Here is a 27,890-nt window from a genome sequence, read left to right as displayed (position 1 = left end):
ACTGTCTTTCTCACCTAAATGTGTCATCTTTTTGGTACCGTAAACAAAAATCGAATGAAACATTGTGCGACAGACCTGGAGAAATTGATCTTGTGCAAAATATTTCAGTTTCTCACCTTGCACATGTAACTTGACCAGACCAATAAAAAAGTTCTTGTTGGTGTCATGACCTCAACCCAAGAGGAAGTCCACCATTTTTAATCTTAATTTGAATTATGAAGTTTTTGAGTTTTCATTGTGATCGTGGCCGTTCTGGTGAAATTGAAGGATTTGCTACTAAAATATCAACCTAAATCACGCACTCTAATCTCTCATCTGGATCCCGAATAGACGCACGGGAGATATTTCTTTTTCTTTCTTTTTTTTTGCAGATTAAAAGATGATTTTGTCTTCTATTTGTTTCATTTTAGCTTGAATTTCCTTGACACACACTCACAAAAAAAAAAAAAAATCAAAAAGCTGACTTGTGCGAAAACGACACAATTTATTAATCAAAAGTGAATTTGAACACATCAGGAAAAAAAACCTCAAGCCCTGTAATCACCAGCGTATTTGGCAGTTACAACTAACAACGGTTGTATCGGTTGTTTCAACTGGACAAGCCTTCATCATCATCTTCATCATCATCGTTCTGCATTTTGATTGACAGGCGTTCTACACCTTAAGAACATTGACGGCATCTGATATTCATGGATTCTTTTTACAATTTATTTGGTTAAAAGCAAAGTCGAAGTACTTGATGACAGTGAAAACTTCCCTCTATCAAAAATACTCGGAACAAACAACTTTGTGACATTTTAAAAAAATGTAAAAACAATCAACTATTAAAATCATGTAACCCCCCCCCCCCTCCCCGAAAGAAAAGACGGTTTTATATATTAAAAGCTGAGAAGCTGCTTGTAGGTTGAACTGCCTGTGCAGAACCCTTTTACTTTCCTTAAAAATTCCTCTGGATAAAATGAGGGAAGAGTTTTTGAAAAGGACGGACTATTCTCAGGGTTCCTGTAGGTTCCAGTAGACTTTAAGACTAAACTTATGGAAAAAAATTAAGTGTAAGACCTATTCAAGAACTATACTGGCTAAAAAAGGTTTTAAATATTAGCTCAAGGTGCCTGGGTTGATTTGGGGGGGGGGGGGGGGGCATTGAGGCTATTACCGTATTGCTTGTAGAAGAAGAGAAAAGATGACGTCGCAAAATAGAAGTAACTTCCCAATCCTTTACATTTTTAAGACCAAATAAAATCCCATTTAAGACGAAAACACACATTTTTTCTATCAAACTTACGACTCTTTTTTTAAATAGCCAGCAGAAATTGTGTATATTGGACAAGAACTTACTACCCTTGTTGAACTATTAAAAACTAATATTGAAGCAAAAGTACACAAAAACGGAGAAAATCGAATCAGTAAGAGTAGCATCTTTCGTTAGTAAATTAACTAGCAGCAGGACGACAGTGTTCTACACCCAAATTCAGGTTTTATCCTTAGGAAGTGCAGGTGCTGACCTTTTTGACAAAGCCAAACAAACCTGATATGTGAAAAACATTCAAGAATACTTGTCATACCCTCACACTTAAAAAAAACAGTAAAACCTATTAGTGCAGTCCAAATATCGATAGCATTTTACCCAATAAATCAGTGCTTTCATCTTCTTACCCGCGATTTACATTTTTCCAATGCAAACATCAGTAGATACAAACAGAACAGACACATTAAATTATATAAACCCATTTGGATCAATTAAAAAAAATTGATATGAGACCATTTTCCTCTGACCATAAATATGAAAATGTTCGACATTGTGACCTTCGCGGCCACAATTTCCCTCCTCAGCAGCTGTTTTAATAACCAAAATAACCGCTAAAGACAAACTGGCTAAAGCGATACGCTATATTGTCACACAGAAAGGCAGGAAACACCATATATGTCTTTAACCCGGAACGCTGCTGGATCCCCATGAGAAACTCATGAATAGCATCACTGATGCCAACCGAAATATGAAAATATTTTCCTTCATCAACAATTAACAGCTCCTTTTATTATTATTATTATTATTATTGTTGTTAATATTATTATTCTCTAAGTCAAATTGAACCTGACGCCTGTATTGACGGCCTGTGATGGCAGGAATAATACTGAGCTGAAGATACATCACAGCCATCATGAGCTGAAACTATGACACTGAAACTTTGGTCAAGAAAAAAAAAGAAAAATCAACTTTTGGACATCAGTATCTGCTTGCTCGTTTTTAAAGGGTTAACTAGATATTACCAGAAAGGATTTCAGTGAGAACCCTTCAAACAAAGTACAAGTACACACTGTACATAAGAACTCATGGCATCTTCATCGCCCGGGCGGATGGATCCTTTTAGTTTGTTGCTTGAACCTGGAGAAGCGCGTCACGAGGAGCGTCACAATAAAAAGCCCGGCACTCCTCAGACGCCACAGTCGTTGCATCTGTCTTGGAGTTTACGGTTGAGGATGAGGAAGGTGGAGAGGGAGGCGACGGAAATGTGAAAAATCAGCTGCCACACGTTTCTCAAGCCGAGCAGGTAAACGTTGCATAGGACGATGGCGCTCAGCAGAGTGAAGGACTTGAGTTTCTTCAGGGAGGAGTGGAACAGGTACAGGTGGCACTGCGGACGGGTGATCGCACAGGTGAGTTGGACACGAGCCTCTTGCAGTTTGCGACAAGAAAAAAACCCAAAAAAACCCAAAAAAACAAAAAGGACATTTACCTGCAACACGCAGCAGACGAACGCCAGAAGAAACGCCACCACGTTCCACACACCTTCATAGTCATCCTGCGTGAGGACATAAACATACTTGTCATTCAGGCGGACGACGGCGTTTCTTTGAGATTATAAAGTGAATCACACAAGGGTGACCGCTTCACGCAACTCATCAATATCTACGGGAGCCACGTTCTGCTTCGGCAGCAAAATGTTAATCCGCAGCAGCCACTTCCCCCGTCTTCATCTATAATTAATGTCAGCCGCCGCAGTATTTCCACACAAAACCTCCAAATAAATTCAACAATAAGCAGACTTACAAAAACTGGTGAGTTCAAGCACATGAAGACACCTTTAAATTATAATAAATCATCTACCAGTAATGTGTTCGTGATAAGATCCTGCCTGTACCTGAAATGTGTATTCGATGAGGTGCACACCGCGGATGATGTTCAAAGACGCACACATGATGTTGAGGACCAATGAGAGGATGCCAGGAGGGGTCACCGGTTCAAGTTTTACATTCTGACCTGTTGAAAGATAAAACAAACAATCATCAAGTCATCAAGTAAGCACAGACAAAGTCTGGATTGCTGCAGCCGCGACGTCTGTCAACATGTCTGACATCCTGACCCCTGAGTACCATTTTGATCTCAACAGCTCTGTGATGCATCAGGTCTTGGATCAAATGTGAGCCCCCTTTCCCACTTCTAGCATACTCAGATCTCGCCCCGTTCCATACACGACTCACATATTGACCTCTGCTACACACTCGAGGAGTGAGGAACAACTGCAATGCAGGGGGTTTTTGGAGGACAAAAAAAAAAAAGTTTTTTAAAACAACTTTAAAAACTCTTAGAAACAGTCTCATTTTAGCAGATGCAAAATAAAATGTGATGACAAATGTGTAATGACCACTAGGTGGCTGTGCAGAACGCATCAACTCCAACACTCGCGTAGCTGCGTCCACGTAAGGAGAACCCGGTGCTGTGTGAGTCTCACCGCATCCGGGAACTTGCTCCATGTGACCATTTGCGGTGCCGTTGGTGAGCTGTAGGTCCTCCAAGGTAAGAATCTGTAGCGGGCGTGTCCTCAGATCCTCCTGGACCTCGGCCAGTGTGACCTCCAGGGTCGGACCGCCGCTCTGGTTGTACTGCTGCTTCAGCTTCTGGATGCTGCCGTCTGTCATGTAAAACACATTTAGTTCAGTCCAGTTCATGACGTGCGTGCTATTCAGCTCCCCAATCAGAAACCCCAAAACCATCATCTCTGAGGCCAGGTGACGCTATTCCTCTTCTTACTCACCAAATTCCAAAAATGGATAGGGCCTGGCTGCCAAGGCAACAACAGCATGATTGTAGCATGCTGTGAACTCCCACCGCAGATCTTCCAGGAAGCAGAAGGCCTTAGCAACGGGGAGGCTGCAGTGGCACACGGTCATGTAGGATACACCCTCTGAGGAAACGAAGCTGAACAGATAAAAGAGAAAAAGGTGTTTAGTAAACAAACAGCCGGGCGCAGCGTGATGTGGATGCCGCCGTGACGAACGGCAGACTGTCCACTGTCCGCATCGCCACATTTAATACACACATATGTTGTTTTGTTTTGTTTTCTGGGTTCTTACTATATGTTGAGCTCACGGCCCTTGACAGCGGCTCGGTCGGGGAAGAGTGCCAGCGTCTTGCTAAGGGTTCTGAGCTGCTGCTTTCTCTCCTGGAGCTCTCGGTTGTGTTCAAAGTCAGTGGAGGCTGACAGAGGGAGTCCATCCCTGACCCGAACCACGAAGGCAAATAGGATCAGAGACATGATCTTCCCAGTCCATGAAGAACACGCGGCCTAAGTGGGTAACAAGACACTTCACGTCACACGGAGCGAGCAACTGATGAGCAATGTGACCGTTTTTACCTCAAATATTTAATCAATCTTGAACTAAACAAAGTGTCAAGTTGCCATCAAATCTGTGAAACCTTTAAATGTCTTAGTCATAATAATAATAATAATAAGAGCAACACTGATTTATCTACTCACTTCAGAGCTCTAAAGATCACTTTACAAGGCAGTTAAGAGCAGACAATATATAAAAGACCAATAAAACTTGTCTTTGTGATGCCTGAAAACTTGTCTATGTATCGATTTAGCTAAATGAGTTCATCTCAAATGTGTATTACCGCATTTACACAACCAACGTAATGTCAACAACATGGATCAATACCTACCTCTTGTTGTTGTATAAAATGTATAAAACAATGAGTTTAGAAAAGTACTACTGGGATGAGATGTGATCGGATGCAATCAGCTCAAAATAGGGTTCAATTTCCTCCAAAAATTATTAGAATTTGCCAAATAACCTGTTTTGGAAAGAAAATTACAGCCCTGGCATTATCACTTGGTTGATTAAGTGGCAAGTTATTAATTTTCCAAATGGTATATAAAGAGTTATTCATTTATTACTCTTATATTGAACTGAAATGGTTTTACAGCAACTTCAAAGAAACATCTATCCATTTTCTATACTGCTAATTCGTTAAGGGTTGCAGGGGGGCTGACGTTGGGTGAGAGGCGGGGTTCACCCTGGATAGGTCACCAGTCCGTCGCAGGGCTATCAGGAGCAATTAGGGGCTCAGTATCTTGCTCACAGACACTTGGACGTGGTTACCAGGGGAAGTGAGGGTCGAACCAGCCACCCTTAGGTTGCTAGACAGCCACTCTACCTCTGAGCCATGCTTCCCCCTTCAATGAAACATATTTCCCAAATATTTTTGCTACAATGGTCAGGAAGAATTCAACTTTTGTGTGAGTGTTGGGGGGGGGGGGGGGACCGCATTCCTTTGGTTTGTTCTTGTAAGTGAAATACCTCCAAATAATACACAGGTATTACACTGATGTGGTATAGTGTAAATGGGTTGATGATATTGTGTGTATCTCTTTACTGTAAACAAAGTTTTAGAAGCACCCCCCAGTATAACCTAGTAAAGTTTAACTGCTCCACATACTAGAATAAATCAACATCTCTCAACAACCATCTTCAATATAACTGAACATTAGTTATCCAATCGAAACGAGGATTTATTGCAGGGATCTTGCAATCTTAAGTTACCACATTTCATTTGCTGGGTGTAACTTTACCTTGGGAAATGGCAGGGGAGGTTTTGTCCCTTCTTCTCTGCCAAAGTGGGCGGGTAGAATATTCGAAACATCCCACATAATGTTGTTAACTGCGTATGCATACAATTTCGAACAGTTCTGCTTGTTTCTTTCAGTACCACTTAAAGATTGGTAAAACATCAGTTTAAGATTAATAATGTAGTTGTAACACCGTGTTGCACCTTACCTCATGATCATGGGTTTCATCCTGCTCCTTGTTACTTAGCTACCGTAGGTTAGCTGACTGTAACATCATAGCAGTGAAAATATGCGAACTGCCAGCCCCCGCTTCTTACGAGTACTGTAGCACACTATTTAATGTTATCTCACCAATTTAAAAAGTCGAAGAAGCCTATACTTCCTGATAGCTAAGTTATGTTTAATTTGGTAACCAAGCTAACGCCAAACCTTCCTGATACAACAAATTCACAACAAATCTGCTACGGAATACGGTAACGCGAGAGGGACAAAATTCTAACAGTATTTGTTCAGTTGCCTCTTAGCGCATCAGTTAGCACAAGCTAATTGTCGGCGGCCCTCGGTGACGTTAGCTGATAGCTCGTCTAGCTACGTTACTGAACAGAGGTTTGTTAAGTATTTTTGTCCTTTGCAAAACCAATATTTAAGTATCATATTTCCAATGCATGTAAATGGTATTGCGCTTGAGGGAAAAGTAAAGTAGTCGGCTAACTAAAGGTAGCCCTGTGGCTGTTAGCCAAAGCTATGTCGGTAGCTTGATCCCATTTTGTGCACGTTTGTTTATTTTGCTTTGTGTGTTGGGCTTTATCGTTACATAAAAGCTATCTTGGAATTATATTTGCAAGATAGCTCCACGTCTAATTGTGACTGTGGGCGTTCTCGGGTGATAATATGCCGATTTAGTGAATGTAGCCGCATTTCCTGATCAGGTTTGATATCGCTCACGATATCATGATCAAAGCTCTAGTTTACCTTTGCGGAGAGCTTGCGTAACTGCTTCTTTTAAGATGTTGTGCATGAGCTTTATTACATATGACTTATTTCACACCCTCTCGTCCTTATAGAGTTTAACAATGTGAGGTTACACGAGAAGGCTTGAACAGGTTTGTTGTTGCTATAAATAGAATGTAGGATTTAGATTGACAATGCCATCTAGGCTCTGCAAATCAACCCAGTAAAGGTCAAGGTGTGGCTAATAATGTAATGCGTGTCTGTTGTTGTTTTCAAATTAGTGCTCATTCAGCTACAAACGTCAGTTATAAAGACAGGTATCTGTGATTATTACCATTAACCTGTTCATGCATCTCCCAGCCCTAGCTGTCAAATGTTTTAACACTCATTATTATGTTTAAAAGTAGAATTTATCCCATGTAACATCTGGAACAGTAAAGCATCATTGGATGTTCTTAAGTTCACATTCAAAACTGTGACATTTCCCGCTCTGTATCAGCAGGATAGCAGGTGCTCCTGTGCTGGCCAAGTTGCTGAAACTTCCTCCCCTACCCCATAATTCCCTGATGTATAATTATGATAATTCATAATTCAAAGCCATGTGTCTGCCTCCTTCGTGTGCAGCTGTCGGATACTTTAAATGTCAATTATGCTTTCTATCCGATCTGACACCTCCCACCTTACCCCACCCCCAGCTCTGAATCAGAGGTACTCCCCTCCAACATATGAACACACCAAAAATGGAGATAAATGTTATATGTCAACATGTCTACCGATGTGCTGGCTGTGTAATTCACATGAGAACATATTGTATGAATCTACCAGCTGATGACAAGTCGTTATGGGACACTTAGCTTGGATGTGTGTTACGACTTAAGTTATGTGTGACAAATTAGCCTGCGCTATATGTGGTGGAACACGTGAATCATGTTCTCAAACTGCTCGCAGACTAAATTTAATGTCTATTTTTACTTAAGGATGGTTTAGCTTATTTTGGTGTACAGCAGGTTGGACAATTTAAATGGTTTTGGAACCTTATTTGAACTAAGAAATCTCTTATATGTCAAAGGAAGACACCAACATTTAAGGAAAAATGCTTATTGGTCATCCTCTTCAGACAAGAAGAGATACCTGAGTCTCCTGGGAGGAAAGTAAGAGGGAGCAGAGCACAGCTGAGGGCTAATTAGCTCAGTACAAACTAGCATTTCTCAGTCTTACTTGCTGAGCCTGCGAAACTTGTAGATCCTGCTCTGCGTAATCCAGTTCAAACAGACAATGTTCAGGATTTTGGTTTGTTTGGAAATAATCATCCCTGTCCTCTCTTAAAATTCGACTGAGATATAGCAGCTATCATTCATCTCTTTTTGAGGTGCCCCACCTGCTGTGACCAGCCAGGCAAGTAGTACCAGTATTTGATTGTAAAATTCTAACGTCCCCCAATTTATAATTATTTCATTCTGAAAGGTTTTCATAACCATCGTCCATCTGAGAATTGTGTATTTGGCGACTTTTGATCGAGGTACTTCAGCTTCACATCCACAATTACTTCATTGAGCTAAGCTAAGTATCAGTTTCTGTGGGTCTCAGCTCCCTAATGCGCACACAAAGGAGAGAGGGATGTCTGTATTTTTTGTCCGGTTCCGGGGAGGATGGTTAATAAGTGTATTTCCCGAAAAGTTCGTGAGTTCCTTTAATTGTGTGCAGGTTGAAGTCTGTTGTCACACAGGACTCTTTGATTTTTAAACTAAACCTCTCCGTTGGGGATATTTTCTGTTATTAAAAAAAGGATAACAAAAGAATAGGGTGGGAGACGTGTGCTCGTATTGCTCTAATTAATTTAAAAGAAAAGTTGGAAGAAATTTCTTAGAGTTAAGGTTTTATACCTTGAATGAATGAAATAAAACAATAGATTGGTAGATGATAGATAATTTTCTTTATTGTCAGTGTACAAGTACAACAAAATACATTTGGAGTGAGCCTGTAGATACCTAACATCAGTGAATATACAAATGCTAAATCCAAAATATAAAACCCAAATATACAAATACTAACCCTTACTAATATACAGATTTAAAACAACGTAAATGTTCCACCTGATTTATGCTGCAGTGCTTTGGTTCACCTTTCAACTTGCTCCACTTTAACTCTGCACCATTCCCGTCCTTTCCCCCAGCTTCATGGTGTTACCGTGCTCAGTTGCAGTGTGATAATTTGATGTCCAGACGATGTAACAGACTGGAAATAGAGTTAAAATGTACAGCGAGGACTGGCTGCTTCCATTTGCATAGCCAGTACATTTCCCCTGTGGACCTCTTTCCACTGCTCTGACTCCTCCCCTCTCTGTCTCCCTCCTCCCTCACTGTCCCGGTCTCTCAACTGTTCTCCAACTTGCTCCTCTCATTATGCCCGACTCTGCTAGATCACATTGGCAAATGAAAAGGGTGCATTCTGCTGCTTGAAGAAACAACATACGTTATTATTCCTCCTGAGTGTTTTCTGTACTCTTGTACATTTTAGGTCACCTGGACTTTGATCACAATGGGGGTGAAAGACCGCCCTCAGTGCTACTTTGATGTGGAGCTCAACCGGGAGCCAGGTAAGAGAATTCAAAACTAGTTTCGGTATAATGAGTATAGTTTATCATCAGCAAACAACTAACTTTTCATAGATGATTATTTGAACTGTTTTTTTCTATTATAAGAATGTTAAAATGATATGTATCTGGGTCATTATTGTAGCTTTAGGAGATGTATTTCCTTGTATATAATGGATGTTAAACATCCAGTTCTGATGTGTAATTCTGGTTTGACTGCATTAATCATGGCTTATGTGAACTGAAGTCTGTACCTACCGCTGAGAAGTCATTCATTAAATGTATAAAGGTATGTATATGAATGGAAGGACCTCAGGCTAAAGTATGTACTAATTTCTGGGTGTGAGGGGAGGCAACCTTCATCAGGCTCGTAAGAAGAGCTCAACAATGGGAAAGTTTCTGAGCTTCACCACAGGATTGTTCTAATTAGGTGTTGGTACTTTATTTAGCCTAACTCATTAATTTTCTCCACTACTTGGATGTTTGTGGTAAATTAATAATACAGCTGCTTTGCTGATTTAACAGTTTTTGAATGGAGTAGTAGCTGCAAGTTTAAGTGTGTCTATGTTCTTCATTTGTAGTTGGGCGCATTGTCTTTCAACTTTTTTCGGATATTTGTCCCAAGACAAGCAAAAACTTTCTGTGTCTGTGCACTGGTGAGTAATGTTCAATGGACTTCGCTTTCTTGTTTCGCATCCCTTTCCTTCTAATCTTTCGTGCATACCTAACTGAGATGTGAAAATATGAGCTGCAGATGCTTCCCCGTGTTGGTCAGGTAATATCTTGAGGAAAGCGGTATGGCCCCTAGCGTAAATTGTCTGGTGACAGATGGAGAGTCACTGGATGGATCGAGGGTCCCGTTCGGCATCCCTCAATATTTCTTCTCGTTGAGCAGACCAGAATGTACTGTAGGAGCAGTGGTGTGCCTAGAGATGGATATAAATCTGTGACCAGACTGCTGATCGATGCCCCCACTCATTTTTCACCCACCTGGCTAATGGAAATGTGATGCTAGCAAGGGCAGAAACGGGAGAGGGCTGGTTAGTCTCCTGAGCATACATACACACAGACAACACTACATTACACAGTAATATTCACCATTTACTTGGGCAGTTTGCTGTGGCTTTCTCAAAGTCTCTAATGTATCCTTTGGAGGGGGTGCAGTAGTTCTTCCCATTGCAAACCAACCCCCTGGAACAGTAATCCAGTGAAGCATAATACAGGAAGATTAGCAACCTAAGCTGCCAATTTGAACAGGCGGCCCTGTGTCCAGTGAAAGCACATCTAATGAAATTTCTGCCCACTGTCACCCTGAGGGAGGAGAAATCCAAGGGCTAGTAGCTTCTGGCCAAAGTTCTGTCCCCAGCTACTACGATTACTCCAGCAGAATGTTTCTTAATGAATGCTGCAGTCCTGCACCGGAGCAGCAACAACAGGATGCCTTAACCCAAGCTCTTAGTTTATTGAAACCCTCCCAACTGCGGTTTCATTGCCTTGTTCAGACTAAAATCAGTGTAAAACAGTTCTCGACACACCGAGGCATCTGGTGCGCACGCACGCACGCACGCACGCACACGCACACACACAAACGTGGTACAACAGTGGGCCCGTTGATGTGTGTTCTCATTGATCGTTCATTGATAGATGTGTATCTTTGCAGGTGAAAAGGGAACTGGCAAAATAACAGGGAAAAAGCTGTGCTACAAAGGCTCCACGTTTCACAGAGTTGTAAAGAACTTTATGATCCAGGGAGGTGACTTCACTGAAGGTAATGATGTCCAACACGTAACCTGAGACCTTTTTCCATGACACGCTATCAGCTCTGCTTGTCTCGGCGTAGCTCGCTTTTGATGCCAAGACTTCTTTTTCCTCTGTACCTTTTAGTACCCCCTCAGTGCATGTGGTCTCGTAACGCAGCGTGAGGTGGCGTCAACACGACTAATTTTCTCCCATACGGTTCTTTATTTTGTTTCTGATTGATCGTCCTGACAATGAAAGTAAGAGAACAAGTTATTAGTGAGTGAGACGTTCTCTTCTCTGGGCATTAGTTCACGTTAACCAACTGTTGAGGAACATTATTAAAATGTACCCTTTATTAACAGAAGATCATCTGTTACCAGTAATAGAAAAAAACCTTTACAACAGCAGCTGTTTTTGCAAAAGAAGGGGTTTGTTTTGTACATTTCACAATCGCTGCAAAACCAACATCATGACATGAGCTGGGAGGATTCACACATTGTCACATCATCACACGCCTGCAGCAGCACTGTTAACAGATTAAAATAGGCAGAATACAGTGTGTCCCAAGCCTGCAGTGCTCTAAAAAGAACCCACCAGATGGAACAAAACACACCGATGAATGTTTGACATGGAGAATAGTCAACAGTCCAAATAAAAAAACTCTGGTGCCATGTGTGCCGTATAGCTAGCATCATAGTCCAAATCCGGCATGTAAGTAAACATATTAGTCTTCCAGTTTCGTCATCTATGTACTATGACAATCAAACTTCTGTCTGATTTACATAAACTGATAAAACCAAACCCTTCCTCATCTCCCTCTCTAGGCCAGGAAGGAACCAAGCAGGCACACAGCACGATTCATGTCTGTAATTAAGAGACAGACCTGTATTTTAAAGTCCCATTTATTCTGTATCGTTGAATTATTTTACAATTTTAATCAACAGGAAATGGAAGAGGAGGAGAGTCCATATATGGTGGCTACTTTGAAGGTAAATTAGATCTCCAATACCTCATGAATCTCCATCTGAATAATTTGACCTTATTTTTTTGCATGAGTGTAATGTTGCATGTGGCTGTTCAGTACTTGTTGTTTTCTCAAAAATTCCCTATACATTCCTTATTATTATTATTATAATCATGGACTTGTGGACTTTCTTTTGTACGCAATCGGTCAGAAGTTGTAGAACAGCCCCATTTCTCCAGTTTTTGTTGAAATTTAAGCAGGTCAAATCCAGCAAATAGTTGAAATGATAGAAAGGTAAGCAGTAAAATGTTTTTATCGCTGCAGGCACAGAAATGATGAAAACCGCAGTTATAAAAAGTTGTATATTGCGCCATCATGGCCCCGCTATCAAAATGTACTGAGAAGCTAGAGCAATCAGACAGGAAGGTAGATGTTGTATACTCCAAGCCACAACACAATCACAAATCAAGGTTCCAACGACCATGTGGTCGGAAGCTCGCAGGACAGAAGCGTCCGTGTCAGCAGCTATCGGCTTCCACCAGGGCTGTACAATTAATCAAATATCAATCTTCATCCTTATTTTAGCTCCCCGCAAGTCAGTGAGTGTGATCAACTGCGGTATTGAAAATACATGATGTCAAACTTGTGCTCCGTAACATCGAATAATCAAGTGCTCTCTTAAAGCCACAGCTGACATTCCCTGGATGTTTCAGCTGCATTTCAGAATAGAAAAGTAGTCCGACAGCACAGAAACGCCAAACTAAAAATCGTATTTACAAAGTGGGAGGTGAAGGCCCCCAAATGGATCACTATCTTACTTTGTGAAGTCCTTCAGAAAGAGGTAAGGTGAGGTTTAGCTAATCACACGCATCAGACACGTCCTCACCACAGAAACCCAGAACTGATTTACTTGTTCACTGAAAAAATAAATACTCAACTCTTTTAGCATCTCGTTAGCAACCACCGTTTTTAAGAGACACAGAAAGCTTTTCGATTTGCAAGTGCGATATTCTTTGACATATTTTAATGGCTTAGACCAAAATGTAACTAATCCCTGGCTTGTAAGTGAAATCCCTGTGATTTTGAGACAATGGAATCTTAAGTCTGTCTAGGTGAAGAATCCTTTTCAAAATTGGCAGGAATGTAGTGCAGCATTTAAGGGAAACCTCTGCTCAAATTTGAAAGTTCAGGGGAAAAAAATAGGTCCACAGCATCTGCGAATAATCATACTCTCAATATCATTCAGTAAAAACTGGAGAAATACAGCTCGTCTAGAATGTTTGACCGTGTGGTCTTAATGACTCTGTTGACCTTCACTCTTCCTATAGTGCTGTCTTTAACTATCACTTGTGGGCTTAATCAAATCGGCATGGAGAGTAGGCATATCTCTTTATTGAAAGCTACAATCTTCTTGCCTAAATTTTCAACATATTCTTTTATTTGTAGAGCGGTCTTTTGCAAAATGAGAAGGTAAGACTTGTACACAGCTCAGTTACACCATATCAATATTGCCCCCCCCCACCCCACCCCCACCCCAACCCCCACCCACCACCTTCTTAAGTCAGTCAAAACAGTGCAAACATTTGCAGTGGCGCAGACGCAAATGTGTGCTGAATGAATCTGTCAGGTTTTGTTTTTTTTCTTCTTTTTTCTTTCCATTCATACAGCTGCCCTCTTAGACCTCCAGCGCTCCAGGCTGCTCAAATGACTTTATATGTCACATGTCATATTTAAAGCCCCAGTGCCTTTAACAAGTCTGCCATGACATGTCACATACAGGTTTCTTGGCTCAGTAAGTTGTGTGATGATGGAGAGTTAGCCCTTTAGCTTGGATATAATTAGACGTGTATATAAATAGCAAAGAATATGTTTAGCCACTGGCAAGCATTTTATTAATTTCATATATGCAAATACTTTGATAAAGAGATTTTAATGCTTGACTGAAATTGCTTCAGAATCGCCCATGTATGTTCACTGTTAAGATATTCCCATATTTTCAGCTTCATAAAAATATATATATGTATGTGTGTATATATATATATATATATACGTTTACACGATGTCGTTCACACTGCACTCAGTTAGTATAAGGTATGTAAATCTTCCTGCAGTGACTTGAAACTTGCTTTAGATAGCACATTTATATTTATGAGTACAGTCTCTTTAAAAAACTCGTCCCCATGTCAGCATTTTTGCTGCGGCTTTAATGACAGTCGTCCCATCCCAACACTACTGACAGGGTTCATCCGGTCACTGTAAACCTGGAGTAGTCAGGACATTGGAAAACGGCAAATTGCTCATAAAAAGTTTTTGATATATAACAGCGAATGTATTGCCATAAATATTTTCCTCAAATGTGTGGAGAGAGAGAGAGAGAGAGAGAGAGAGAGAGAGAGAAAAATCACACAACTGTACTGGTAGAAATGTGGACGAGCCCTGTCGTGAAGATTAGCTCTTTCTTGTCCATCATGTTATTCTTTCATCACGTCAAAATTTCTCATCTCCTCTCAAAAATATCAAGCCATAATTTAACCATAATTTATTTGGAAATTAAAAATGAGGAGCAGTTCCCATTTATTGGTATTCTGTCCCCAGCAAGTTTCAAGTTGAAGCTCTGAAATTCCCAAGCAATTCGCAAGTTAAAATGAACCGAAACGAATACAGTATCCTGTGGGATCGTGTCGGAATAGAAAAGTGAGATGTGTAGTTGAAAGCTACAATCAAACAAACCACCGGTGCATTGCTTTGCTAAAAGGACTAAAAATTAAAACTTTGGGCAAAGAAAATGTACCTTTTCAAACAAGTGGCAGGTTGGTGAGACTGTGTTAAGGGTTGACGCTTTGTTTCCTCCTCTTCGCTAAATATTTCATTTATCTCTGATTACAGGACACACTCTCAGACATGGTTGCTTGTGTATTTTCCTACCAACAGATGAGAACTTCACTCTCAAACATGACAGGGCCTTCCTGCTGTCGATGGCTAACCGTGGGAAGGACACCAACGCCTCACAGTTCTTCATGTGAGTCAACATTCATCATCCAGAATCACCCCAAACCTTTTTATTAATAAACTGGAAGGTCATTTGTATTATCGGCTTGCTTTTTTGAGTAATTGTCAGTTTTGTTTTTTGCTGTCTGTCCCCTCATTTGTTTTGAAATGATAGAGTAGAAATTGTCATTGTGTCACCATCAACATCCCCTTCTCTGTGTGCAGTTAGAATTCAGAATGCAGGGAAACATGGATTCAATCTCTTTTACCTACAAATGTGTTACATTTCTTCTCTTGCCGTTTTTGTGTAAAATTTACAGAAACTCTAGCATCCTGCTCTTCCAAGGTAATGTGTCTCCAAGGCTGTGTTTCTCTCTCTCCTGACTGTATTTATCATTCACTAGTTTATATTTGCAAAGCAGTACAGTGTTTCTTTTTGGATGTGTTGCAACAGTATTCACAAATGGCTTGAGGTGACTTTCTTTGGTTGTCACCCTCACATAAAAGCCATCCATGAACAAAAAGTCACGAAGGATGAACGCTATAGTCCTTTCTTCACATGATCCCTATTTAATCATATGATTGTTGTTTTCACTGCCTGCTGGTGGCTGTTCTTAATTTAACAGCCAGAATTTGTTTCCCTAATTGGATTTCAATCAGATATCTTTGAACAAAGGGTCTTCCAAATTCTGTATCTTTTATTGCCGATGTTCCCATGAAACAGTAGGACCAACCTTTTTTGGAGTTTCTTGTTTATCCTCATTCTCGTTCTCCATTTTCTACTTTTTTCATGGTCCCAATGTCTGCCACTGACTGACCGTCCTGGCTTGATTTTCCAAAAACAGCACAACCAAGACAGCGCCTCATCTTGATGGGTAAGTTTATAAAGGTTTGGCTTTTTATTTCGATTTTTCTTTGGGGTGCAGGCCAAGTCTTTCTGCTGGCATTCAAGAAAGTTTGTTTTGGTTATGAATGTTTCAATCAAATACAAACCGCATAAATCATACACAATTGTTCACACTGAAGTTGAAGCCCAAAATGAGAACAATACACAACAAAACTCAACACTCTTTCTTCCAATGTCATGGAATTAGATATCCAAAACTCCAGTACAGATTTTTCATTTTACTTCAATTTGGTTGTTCGAGTTAAGTTTGACACAAACACTTTAAAATGAAAAACCCAATGGCTCACCAGAAAAGTTTTTTGTTTTATTATTTCAGAACCAAAGCAAGAAAATGAAAACCCTTTTCATCAGTTAGTTTTCCTCACATATCCGGTACTTAATGCTTTGTCCAAATGAATGATTTCATCCAGCCTGAATTTTTAAAGATTAAATGATTTGTGAAGCAAATCTCGAACCGTTTTGTGTTAATCAAGCAGCGTTTTGTTTTCTGCAGAGTCCACGTGGTCTTCGGCCTCGTCATCTCCGGCTTTGAAGTGATCAAGAAGATTGAGGGGCTGAAGACTGATTCAGCCAGCAGACCGTACGCTGATGTCAGAGTGGTGGACTGTGGACAGCTGATCACCAAGTCTGCCAATGATGGTAAATTAAGTCATGGATGCCCGTCATGTGAAGGTCAAACTCTCGTTAATGGCCTGTCTTATCAAATAATTCCTTCATGGACTGTTTTCTCTGAGTAGGCTTCTTTTTACAGGTGAAAGCAAATAAGCAGAGGTCGATATCCCTCCTTTTTCATTTGATCTCATCATTGGAATTCCTACTGCTTTCAAACTCTAGTCCAAAGATTACTCCGATTACATCATCAGGGGTTATTTTCACAGACTTGGAAAAAGCTCATTGGTCACAAAAAGACATTATATAACTGCAGGCTTAGTAGCACTCAGTATGACCCTTTTCAAACCGTTCTAATATTAGCAATTTTCTGAGCAAATATTATTGTTCTTTTGTTTTCATTCCCAGTGGGGAATAATGTGTTGTGTGTGATTGTAACTGGGTCATGTTTTGTTTTCTCTGTTAGAGGTTTACATTTCAATGTAAAATATTTCCATCACTAGCGATGAGACAGAGTGGTCCTCTGACACAGAGGCTTTCTGTGGAGTTCAATGGGAATCTGCTCCCCTCGTGTTGCTAACCCTATTTACATCTGCTTATAGGGCGTATTCACACTGGGCGATACACAGCAAGTGTGAGTGCTCTTAGCCACACCAAGGAAGGGTGCACTTCTTTGGTCCTGTCACAATCGGAAGAGGTGGTCTCTGCACGTAACATAGACAAACGACTTGTGTATTTCAGCCGGACATACAACAATCGAGTGAACCCCAGCAGATAGGCACCTGACACAGAAGTTTCATTCCCATCCCGTCCTTTCTTTCAATCCTGCTCCTGCGACTCAGTGAAATATAAAATCCTGACCAACAGGATTCCCAACCCTGTATCGTGTGTGTGTGTGTGTTCATGTTCATGTTCATGTTCATCTCATTCATGATGGAAGCAAGTTTTCAGGCCCAGAGCAATGTGAGCGTAGGCCAGCTGGGAAGTGGTAAGAAGGGACAATTGTGTGTTAGCCTCGTTCCAGGCAACTTGGATAAATGTGAGTCTGATCATTCAGGGAAGAAAACCAAGCCTTGATGGTAGCGGAGTAATAACCTAAAATGACTGTTTTTGTCTTTTAGTCTTCATTGTTCAGGTGAGCAATCCAGGATTTCAGTAATTTAGTGCATGGAACAAGCCTCCAAAATAATACTGGATGCTTCTGATTGTGAAAAGATGTTTAAAGTCCACTTTGCCTAAAATGTGTGGTATTTTATCATAGCATTTGCTTAATATTTGGGCTATTTTGTCCCCAATAGTTAGTATTTAGAGGGGCGGCATGGCTCAGAGGTAGTGTGTCCGTCTAGCAACCAAAGGGTCGCTGGTTTGATCCTCACTTCCCCTGGTGACCATGTCAAAGTATCCTTGAACAAGATACTGAACCCCTAATTGCTCCTGATGGCCCTGCATCGGACTGGCAACCCGTCCAGGGTGAACCCTGCCTCTTGCCCATTGTCAACTGGGATAGGCTCCAGGCCCCCATGACCCTTAATGGATAAGTGGTAGAAAATGGATGGATGAATGGATGGATGGGATAGTTTAGTATGTATTTCTAATCCAACACGCCACATTGTTTTGTTTCCTCAGTTCTTGAGGGCAAGAGGAAAAGAAACTCCTACTCTGCTGACTCGTCCAACTGTACCCCTGACTCATCCTCTCAGACCTCCTCTTCAGAGGAATCTGAGAGTGAATCTGATGAAAAGCCTAAATATCACAAGCACAAGAGACATGCAAAGGGTAAACGCTCCAAAAGGAAACGGAGAGAGTCGAAGAGGGACAGGAACATTGATAGTCTACCCTCCAAAAAAAGGTAATTTTCATCTTCTTCATGGTCACTTTTACATGCTGGCTGAATTATTCACCCATGTCTCCGTTCATAGCCAGTTTGAGCCGCATATCCAAGTATAAACACAAACACTGATGAGAGTCTCCGGCAGCTCTCAGAGCTATGAGAGGTGTGTTTTGCATGAACAAAATATTGTGTTGCATCATTATTTACGCTTTTACAGTCCTGTTGAAGGAGAGATGCTGGAAGGAGAGACTGAAGCAGACGAAGACAAGGAACCGGGTGGGAAGAGAGAGAAGCCTGTAGTTCGGCCAGAGGAAATCCCACCAGTGCCAGAGAACCGCTTCCTGCTGCGACGAGACATGCCCTCTCAGGAGACTAAAACCGAGATGTCAGTCTAAGTTGCACTCAATACTTTTGGTGTTTACACACTTTGGTAATTCAGTAGCTTGTGGATCCTTTTGAAATCTGATTTGATTTTTTTTGTTTTTATTTGATTTGATTTTTTTTTTTTCCCCAGAGTGGAGAAAGAAGAATTGTCTCTCTCAGCTGAACAGAAACCAATAGTTTCAAAGTCTGGACGGAAGATCAAAGGCAGAGGAACAATGGTATGTCCACCTGACCCAAGAGCAAAGATTTGTTTAAAAAAGAATCAAATTTGATGTATCAATCATAAAAAGTCTCAATACAAGTCTGCTCCACTTAGTGTCTGTCAGCATACATGCTGCACTCAATGTGCATCCTGTCCCACAAAACATGACCTCATTTTCACAAACCTGAATTTCATATTTTACTGATTTACTACGTGATAATTCACATTCTACAGGAGTCTAAAAACAAATGCAAAATCAGTTTATGGCTGAATAAACCAGTGGACACAAGTAATTTGAAAACATTAAGACAGAAGACATTGCTTCATTAAAGGGTTCACCAATTCAAAAACACTGCTTTAAAGAATTGTCCTCTGAGTCAAACTATATAACTATTTGTAATTTATTTGTCCTGTCATGCTGCATCAGACTGTTTTCAGAGAAAGTCCTGAAAAGTCACTGTACACTGTGTCTAACAGCAGTGCTTGCAATGAGTTGGTGAACATCGCAGGGCATTTAGGAGCCGGCATATTTAGATATTTTAGACCAGAACTAGAGCATAAACATTAATGCATTAATCAGCAATTGATCACGATCTCACCTTTATTGGTATGTCTGCTGCTGTTAATCAGTTAATGCATGTTAAAGCACAGCCTAATAAACTGTGGAGTATTTATATTAATTGGATTTAATTGCTCATGTAGAATTTTTCCATTTGTCGGCAGAGATACCGCACTCCCACCAGGTCAAAATCCCGCTCTGCATCAGTGGAAGACCGTGGAAGCAGTGAAACTCCACCACACTGGAAGGAGGAGATGAAACGAACTAAAGTGTATCACCCACCAAGTGTAGAGAGATGGAGCAAAGGAGACAAGTATGATTCCAAACTTAACTCCCAATGTGAATACCAAGATTGTCTTTTTTGCCTTCATGCATCTTTTGACTTAACAGATTGAATGAACATTCCTCAAGCAGATGGGACAACAGAAGTGACTCTGCATGGTCCAGGTCCTCAGAGCGCTCATCGGACCACAGTTCGGCGAAGTCCAGCTTGCGCCGCCAACAGAAGAAAGAGAAGAAGAAAGCGAAACACAAGAAGAAGGCCAAAAAACGCAAACACAGCAAGAAGAAGAGCTCAAAGAACAAACCCACAGAGCCTTCCATGTCAGAGGGTGAACGGTCACCATCTTCAGGAAGAAGGTCTAAATTGAGGATATCTCGTTCTCAGTCTCGTTCCTCCTCAGGTCAGCGATACTTGTCTCCTCAGAGGAGACAGCGGTCCTCGCTGTCTTTCAGAGAGTCCCGGTCTTACTCCAGGTCCTATACATCCAGTCGGTCCAGATCTCACAGGAGGTCCAGGTCTTATTCGAGGTCCAGATCTTCTTCAAGATCCAGGAGCTTGTCTCGGTCAAGAAGGCGTTCCCGGTCTAGATCCACATCTCACTCCTATTCCCGATCCAGGTCAAGGTCGAGATCAAGATCCAGGTACAGATCCCGGTCCTTATCTGCAACCAGAAAAAAGAAGAGTTCATCCAGATCCCCAAGAAAGAGAAAATCCAGCAAACCCAAACCAGACACAGTGATCCATGTGCCCAAGAATCTTGTAGATGGCAAAGTGGCACCCAGACTTCCTGCCGTCCAGGCCCCAGAAAGTGTCCCTGTGATCCCACTCAGTGATAGTCCTCCCCCATCTCGCTGGAAGCCTGGTCAAAAGCCGTGGAAACCCTCCTACATCCATATTCAGGAAATCAAAGCTAAAGTGTCGTCCAGTAACATTTCGTCCACTGGACAAGCCACTCCCAGTGTAACAGAGAAAACGCAGACCTCAGTTACCCAAAAGTGTCCGGCAATTGAGTCTGAGAGTGACAAAGCACATAAACCCGCACAGCGCTCACGCAGCCGGTCCTCAAGAAGCGAGTCCTACAGCCGATCATACAGTCGCTCACGAAGTAGAAGTTACAGCAAGTCCAGGTCCAGGTCTCCACACGGCTGCCACAGCAGGTCATCATCCTACAGCAGATCAGACTCTGAAAATTCCCCAAAAAACAACAGCAGCAAGAGGAGGTCATTAGAAAAGGAATGGCAAGAGTATTACAGTTCTGTCAAGAGGATAAGAAATTTGGAGAAGTACATATTACATTGCAGTAGTCAAGATGCTCAGTCAGAATCAGAAAACGGAGCAGGCAGCGAGCCCAGTTCTGATATCAGTGTCTCAAAGAGAAGTGCTTCTTTGGAGGATTTAAAAGAGATGGGCAACTCAGAGGATCAGGAGACAAAGAATTACAGTTCAGTGCTGTTGGAGAGCTTTAATAATAGGTCTGAATGGGATAGCGACAGTGATAAAGTGAGCCAAAGCAACAGTGCTGCCTTGACAAAAAAGCAGAAAAAGGTATCCAGTGAGTTACTCGACAGAGAAATGTCTGGTCTAACTGGGTGGAATTCTGAAAGTGATCCTGAAAATGTAACCACCAGGACTCTAGCTATATCTGAGAAAGAGGAAGGGGAGGCTAGCTCAGAATCGGACTTTGAAGCTTCCGGAAAGAGGGTGGAGGAAGTGAGCGCAGTGAGACACAAGGTTGCTGCTTCTGGTGTGTTTGAGGAAATTTCTGAGAAGGCCGCAGAGCCGCAGAAGCACAAGAGTAAGAAGAAGGCCAAACGTAAACACAAACACAAGAGCAGAGGCGAAAGCAAAACAGGCCATCACAGTAAAGGCAAGACAAAAAGATCTAAGAAGAAACACCAGAAGCTGAAAGAGACGTTTCACTGGCAGCCGCCGTTAGAGTTCGGCGAGGAGGAAGATGAAGATGAATCCAAACGAGAGAAACACAGTCCCAGTAGAGTCGGCAAAGACAAGTCTGTAGCATGTAGGGATGACCAAAACGTAGCCTCTTTAGACAGGTACGCTACCAGAGAAGAAATTCGAGGTCAACAGAGAGCTAAAGAATGTACCAGTAGGAACCCCAAACAAGCTGAAGCTCATCAGTTATCCAACAAGAACGGTCCCACAAATGCTAACTCACCTAGTGCCACTGAGCAGAAGATGGTAGACGACATGGACATTTGCACTCCCGAGCACAACATTGAAACTTTCGTTGAAGCTTCAGTCACTCACAACTCTTTTAATAACACCCCCGAATTAACCCCCAGAACTACCTCACAGCTGTCAGACGCAGGGAGTAAAGATGGTGCCTTGCCTCAGCTTCAAGGCAAAGAAAAATCGACTGTAACCACCACAACAGCAGGGGAGCTGAAGGAGGAAGTAGGTACTGGTAAACCTGCAGGCACTGGTATTAATTTCAAATGGAGGCCTTTGAAAGGAATGTCCTCACAGAATGTGGCTGCACCCCCCATTACTGTGAAAAATGTCCAACTTGCACAGAACCAGACCCCAAACGCACAGGGAGTGAGGATGGAGATAAAAAGTAAAAGCAGGGTCCGACCGGGATCCCTCTTTGATGAAGTTCGCAAGACTGTGCGGCTTAACCAGAGGCCGCGGAACCAAGAGAGCTCCAGCGAGGAACGGTCCCCCTCTGTGGAGAAAACCAGAGCCAAGTCACGCACGCAGTCCCCAAAGAAGTCGAGGTCCACAGCCAGGAAGTCTCGCTCCGTTTCTAGTCACCGGTCCCGTACCAGAGGGTGGTCCCACTCCTACAGCAGGTCCAGGAGTAGATCCTCCAGCTACTCGTCCAGGTTAGAGTGCAGGCCAAATCGTCCTTGATCAAAGATTACGATTATTTCAATAAACCTGTGAATTTATTCAAGGTGGTGAAGAATATCTAGAGCTTTTCTAACTCTTTTAGGAGTCGTAGCAGGAGTCGACGGAGGTGTGGGAGGGGACGGTCGCGCAGCAGCACATACCGAAGCTACAGAAGTCACAGGTATACCCCGAAACGCAGCACTCTGTACCGCTAGCAAGGTGTGGAGTACCAACATGTAACACAACAACAATGAGAACTGCTAACATGTTAGGACGTTTAATTTCACGTTTCATAAACATTACTCAAAAAACACCCAGTTTTACATTCTATCTTTTGTTTTCCCCCCTGCAATATTATATTTAAACAGTTTTTAGGGAGTATTTTATCAGGAACTTCTCTCTATTCTCAATCATGCTGCTATTTTTGATTCGATATTTACAATTATCCACCACATAGATTAAGAAAACCTTCCATTCCTCTATGAGACTGTGTATGTTCTTGTTACTGAGGGAAATCTACAATTTGGAACTCTACAATTACAAATAATTTAGGAATCTTTTGCGGAGACCTTAAACTATTTATACACAACAGAATGGAAATATTTAAATAACATGGACCGAAAACTTAAAGCTCCTGGGGGTTTAGTGTCTTTTCAAGCTGATGGAACAGTCTAGAATCTTAGTGTCATGTTAATAATGTATTGTTTACATTCCTGGACTTGTAATTAATCGTCACCAGTATTCATTATCTCAGCCGCTGTTCTCAGTGGGGCTTCATTTTTGTGTGTGTGTGTGTGTGTTTCCTCTCCTCTGTCAGTCGGACGTACAGCAGGAGTCACTCCAGAAGTCGCTCCTATAATCGCAGAAGGAGATCCAGGTCTGTAGTTTATTTATTCTGAAATGATATTGTTGGTTAATTGTTCATATTAAGGGTCATTGAACACCCTAATGCACAGGTAATTATGTATACCTTAGCATAATAATTAAAACATTGTTTAATTTGATCCTAATCAGATTAAAATCAAGCATGAGGACTGAACTCTATTAAGTGGCAGTGTTGTATACATTTACTTGAAGCGTGTCAGTGTTTATACACAAGCAATGTGATATTTGGGTGTTCAGATGACTTTGAAGAATGACAAAGTAGCATCATGTGAGAAGAAGCTGAGCCACTGAAAGTTATTAGTTAGAGATGCCGTCTCCTTTTATCATCCACATAGCAAGCAAATGAATAAAACAGCACTCGGGAGGCTCCCAGAATAATATCAGCATCGTCGGCCATCTCTGTGTTAATGCAGGTCAGACTCCTCTGACAGCTATTCCAGTCGGAGTCGCAGCGTGAGCAGAAGACGAGGGCGCAGACGAAGTGCCAGCTACAGGAGCTACGATCGCAGATCCCGGTAAGACCCGCAGCTCCCAGGTGAGCCCGAGCAGGCGCGAAACAAGATGGCAGCTCAGCCTTGTGGATGTCGTTGACGACTGACACGCGTGCATCGTCCAACCATGCCTGAAAGTAATAAATACATTCTAGACCAAATTCACTGGATTTTTTTCACAGATTTGTTTTATTTATCAATTAGCTTCATGTGGGCAGCACGTGGTGCAGTGGTCAGCACTGTGGCCTTACAGCAAGAAGGTTCCGGGTTCGAGTCCCGGCTCGGGCGTGGGATCTTTCTGTGTGGAGTTTGCATGTTCTCCCCGTGCCTGCGTGGGTTCTCTCTGGTACTCCAGCTTCCTCCCACAGTCCAAAAACATGCAATTGGGGACGAGGCTGATTGATACTCTAAATTGACCATAGGTATGAATGTGAGTGTGAATGGTTGTTCGTCTCTGTATGTTGGCCCTGCGATGGACTGGCGACCTGTCCAGGGTGAACCCCGCCTCTCGCCCGTAGATGCTGTGATAGGCTCCAGCCCCCCTGTGACCCTTACTGATGGAATTAGCTTCATGTTTAGTTTTGTTGTTGTTGTTACTGCTGCAAATTTGCATTCACTCGTTGCTTAAATTTCCTCCACTGAGGCCGATTCGATATGTGGCTAACGACTGAGTATGTAACGACGACGATGCAACACAGCAGTGGAATCAATACAACAAACAATAATTAACATACAGTCAACATACAGTTAACAGTCATACGGAATTAATGTTTCTACTTTGTCAAGATGAAACCCTGATTTAGAACTGCAGAGAGAGAGCAGGGACATTTCCGGTGGTGTTCATGAGGATTCTCTTTGGTAGCTCAAGAAGTTTCTGTAAACAAGAACCCGTAACTTCAAAAACTTACTGTCAGTTTTGGCGGCAGAATCCGACCGTGGCGAGGAAGGCGGAAGGTTTCATGCTTGAAGCTGCAGGCGCTGCGCCTCTGTGGCGCTGCATTTGAACAAAGGCTGCTCAGATTTGAAAAAAATACCTACTTATGGTTGTTCCCGACTGATAGTGTGATATGATTCTCAATGCTAGGAGGTGTTTACCACTTAATTTTTTCTTCTCTCCATTGAAAAATCATGTTCAGTTGATAATGTGCTATTAATTGCAATCAAATGTCTGTAGAATGTGATGTGCTGTCAGGACATCTCTGCAGCACCAACGCATTTAATTTTAATGGTTCTTTGACACACAAATATTGCACTTTCCAGTGGGCCATTTTGCAATTTTTATTCACTTTCAATTCATTGTGCAGTTCAAATTTAAATGCTGTTTGCTACATCTCGTCTTCCATCTGCCTTTTAAAAACTTTTAACTTGAATCTGCACGTGTCCTCCGTGAGCATTTAGTTGCATAATGCTGAGAGCAGAAATAGGAGAAAGTGGGCTGAGCCCTTGTTTTGTTTTGGCAAAAGAGCAGCAGGCGGCACAAAGAGAGAGCAGCGTAGGCGACGAGAAACTGAGATAAACTGTTTGTCTCAGAAATGAAACGTCCGCCCCAGATGGAGATTTATCAATAGACGACGTGCCAAACCAAGTTGTCCGTGCTTAACGTCCAGCTTACACATTGATGAGTGAGTCCTTAGACTCCGAGCCTTGACACAAAAATCTACTTATTAATCTCCCTCCTGCTTAAAAGGTAAATTATAATCTCCCGTCTATTGCAGATCTTACCGCTCTTCCAGTTGCAGTTCATCCAGGCACAGAAGTCGTAGTCGCAGCAGTCGGTACAGTTGAGCCGAACCCTCCGAGCTGAGAGGAACACGACCGCCAAGTCCGGACACTGTACACACTTGATACTTTTTATTGCAGATCAGCAGCTAAAGCTAAATTTATATTCCAATGTGTATATTCTTTTAATATATGTCCTCCCTACATCTGGGAAATGATTGTCATGTATGTAGAATGTAAATAAACCAATGATAAACGAGCTTACACAAATGCAGATTTAGCGGGTTTAGCTGTGAATATTTTTTTTTTTTACATATATTTTTGAGTTTCTTGTTTTACTCGTGTTTGTTTTTATACGCAGAAACACAAACGTGTGTAATTCTCATGTGTTCGAGGGGTTGGTGAGTCAGTAATGAGGTCGTACCTCAAATCCAGCCAAGATTAGATTATCTGGAAAAGTCCTTGTTGAATGAAAAATAACCTTTGTTGTTCTGTTCAAGCTGTAATTTGTACTATGATTGTTAAAACTGTACTCAGAAGTACAGTATGTCAGCTTTATTAAAAGTTATGAATGTTTACACTCAATAAATACCACTCTATGAACTGTTTTGTTTTTTTTCTTCCTCATGACGTATTCGGTAGTAATAACAGGTTTATAAAAAAAACTCTCCTGTGGTTCCTCTAATACTGCAGCAAGTTCTAAATCATGCCAGTTAATGTCTTTATACTGCGTATTTATGGAGAACACTATAAAAACCACAGTGGTCAACGAGAGAAGGGAGTCTCCTGATTAAAGAAATTCTTTTCTTTTTTTTTTTTCTATTACACATTTAGATTAATGTACTACTAAAATCCCACTCCCAGAGAAAGGCAGTTCATTGCAATAAAAAAAAGAAAAAGTGACGACTCTATTAAAATATTAATCGCGCTCAGAACTAATTGAAAATTTGGTTCTTTCTTTGCAAATATTTGCATACTCTTAAAGCCGGGCTGCTGTGTGAACTGGTGTCTCGTGTCGGGAGGTTTTTGAGGGAAAGCTGGAGACCAGAAACCTGCCCATCAGATAGAGATTCTATCGAACTGTCAGTTTCAGTTTTATCTTCTAGTGCAGGATGTGAATAATTCTGTTCAGGCCAAGTTTCTGATGGGGGGGGGGGGGGTATAATATTCCAATCAGCCACAGCGGGTCGAAGCCAGAAGAGCAAGTCCTCTGGTGACTTCCTGGTTCCTAAATGTGATCCAAAGAAGGAAAGCTACTGAACCGGGTCATAGATACTTGAGGCTCATGGCTGCGGGAGCGAAGGAGAGCTCGTCCCGTCTGATCCCACAGAAGACTTCCTGTGCTTGATGACCGACACCTTCAAAAGCCTCTGGGAGAAAGCGCCACAGTGGAGGTCTAAACAACACCAGGCAGCTGGTTACACTCCCGTGAGGAACTTGCTGCATTCGTGTAGTCTCATATATGCTGCCGATAGCAGAGGTCATTTGAAGAAGGTATTTCTGCAAATTAACCTGCCAAATTAGAGACGACAGTATTATACCACAAGATATACGAGTCAATGCAAATTTCTGCTGAAATTGTGTGGAAAATGTTGATTTTCTTTCTGTTTTCCCTTCTTTTTATGAAATACTGGATATTTTACCTCTTTCCATCTCCAAAAATTAAAAAAAAGAAGATAATCATAAGTGACAGCAGGCTACTAAAGCTTGATGTCAAGTGCTTACTGATGTATATTTTGTAAATATATTACTTCATATGGTTACCTTCATATTAAGGCGAAGGTGTTGTATTAGATTGTTTCAGAGAATTGAAGGTTCATCTAAGTGCCCAAGGTTTCATGAGGAAAATAATTGGCTTTCTGTCACTTTTTGGGGGTAGAAATCGATGGTTCCTTTTTTTTTTTTTTTTCTCTCTCACCGAGTCTCCTTCAATTTTTTTCGTGTCTGAAATATTAAACTGCATGTTGTGAGCCACTGAATTCTTTCTGTTTGGGAAAGGCCAAAAACTCAGGCTTCATTCTATTTATAGTTTATACACTGAAAGCTAAAATCCCTACATTCTGTATGTTTTCATGA

The 27,890-nt window shown here is 41.6% G+C and overlaps 2 protein-coding genes across 4 annotated transcripts; one reads left to right on the top strand and one right to left on the bottom strand.

Annotated features, from left to right (window-relative positions):
- Positions 1 to 465: 465 nt before the first annotated feature.
- Positions 466 to 6,344, bottom strand: sec22c (SEC22 homolog C, vesicle trafficking protein). Its single transcript, XM_086190814.1, has 7 exons — positions 6,064 to 6,344; positions 4,357 to 4,568; positions 4,038 to 4,201; positions 3,735 to 3,914; positions 3,144 to 3,262; positions 2,739 to 2,804; positions 466 to 2,636 (listed from the first exon to the last, which is right to left on the bottom strand). Exons 2-7 carry the CDS (start codon positions 4,536 to 4,538, stop codon positions 2,436 to 2,438), a joined length of 912 nt encoding a protein of 303 aa, XP_086046940.1. The 5' UTR covers positions 4,539 to 4,568; positions 6,064 to 6,344; the 3' UTR covers positions 466 to 2,435.
- On the top strand, positions 6,329 to 26,411 carry nktr (natural killer cell triggering receptor). Of its 3 annotated transcripts, none has more exons than XM_086190812.1 (17): positions 6,329 to 6,461; positions 9,324 to 9,402; positions 9,981 to 10,055; positions 11,060 to 11,167; positions 12,084 to 12,128; positions 15,035 to 15,122; positions 15,937 to 15,966; positions 16,492 to 16,637; positions 18,234 to 18,456; positions 18,656 to 18,823; positions 18,953 to 19,040; positions 19,748 to 19,896; positions 19,998 to 22,712; positions 22,823 to 22,900; positions 23,537 to 23,596; positions 24,018 to 24,119; positions 25,811 to 26,411. In XM_086190812.1, exons 2-17 carry the CDS (start codon positions 9,345 to 9,347, stop codon positions 25,878 to 25,880), a joined length of 4,203 nt encoding a protein of 1,400 aa, XP_086046938.1. In that variant the 5' UTR covers positions 6,329 to 6,461; positions 9,324 to 9,344; the 3' UTR covers positions 25,881 to 26,411. The 3 variants fall into 3 exon arrangements, with proteins under 3 accessions (XP_086046938.1, XP_086046937.1, XP_086046939.1); XM_086190811.1 differs by having other exon boundaries at positions 19,974 to 22,712; XM_086190813.1 differs by lacking the exons at positions 6,329 to 6,461; positions 9,324 to 9,402; positions 9,981 to 10,055 and adding an exon at positions 13,550 to 13,573 and having other exon boundaries at positions 11,088 to 11,167; positions 19,974 to 22,712.
- Positions 26,412 to 27,890: the final 1,479 nt, after the last annotated feature.

This window comes from Aulostomus chinensis, chromosome 21 (assembly GCF_037954235.1).
Source record: "Aulostomus chinensis isolate RoL2024-O1b breed Wild chromosome 21, RoL_Achi_v1.0, whole genome shotgun sequence".
In the NCBI taxonomy this organism is placed as follows: Eukaryota; Metazoa; Chordata; class Actinopteri; order Syngnathiformes; family Aulostomidae; genus Aulostomus; species Aulostomus chinensis.
This window is presented reverse-complemented; position numbering and strand designations above follow the sequence as displayed.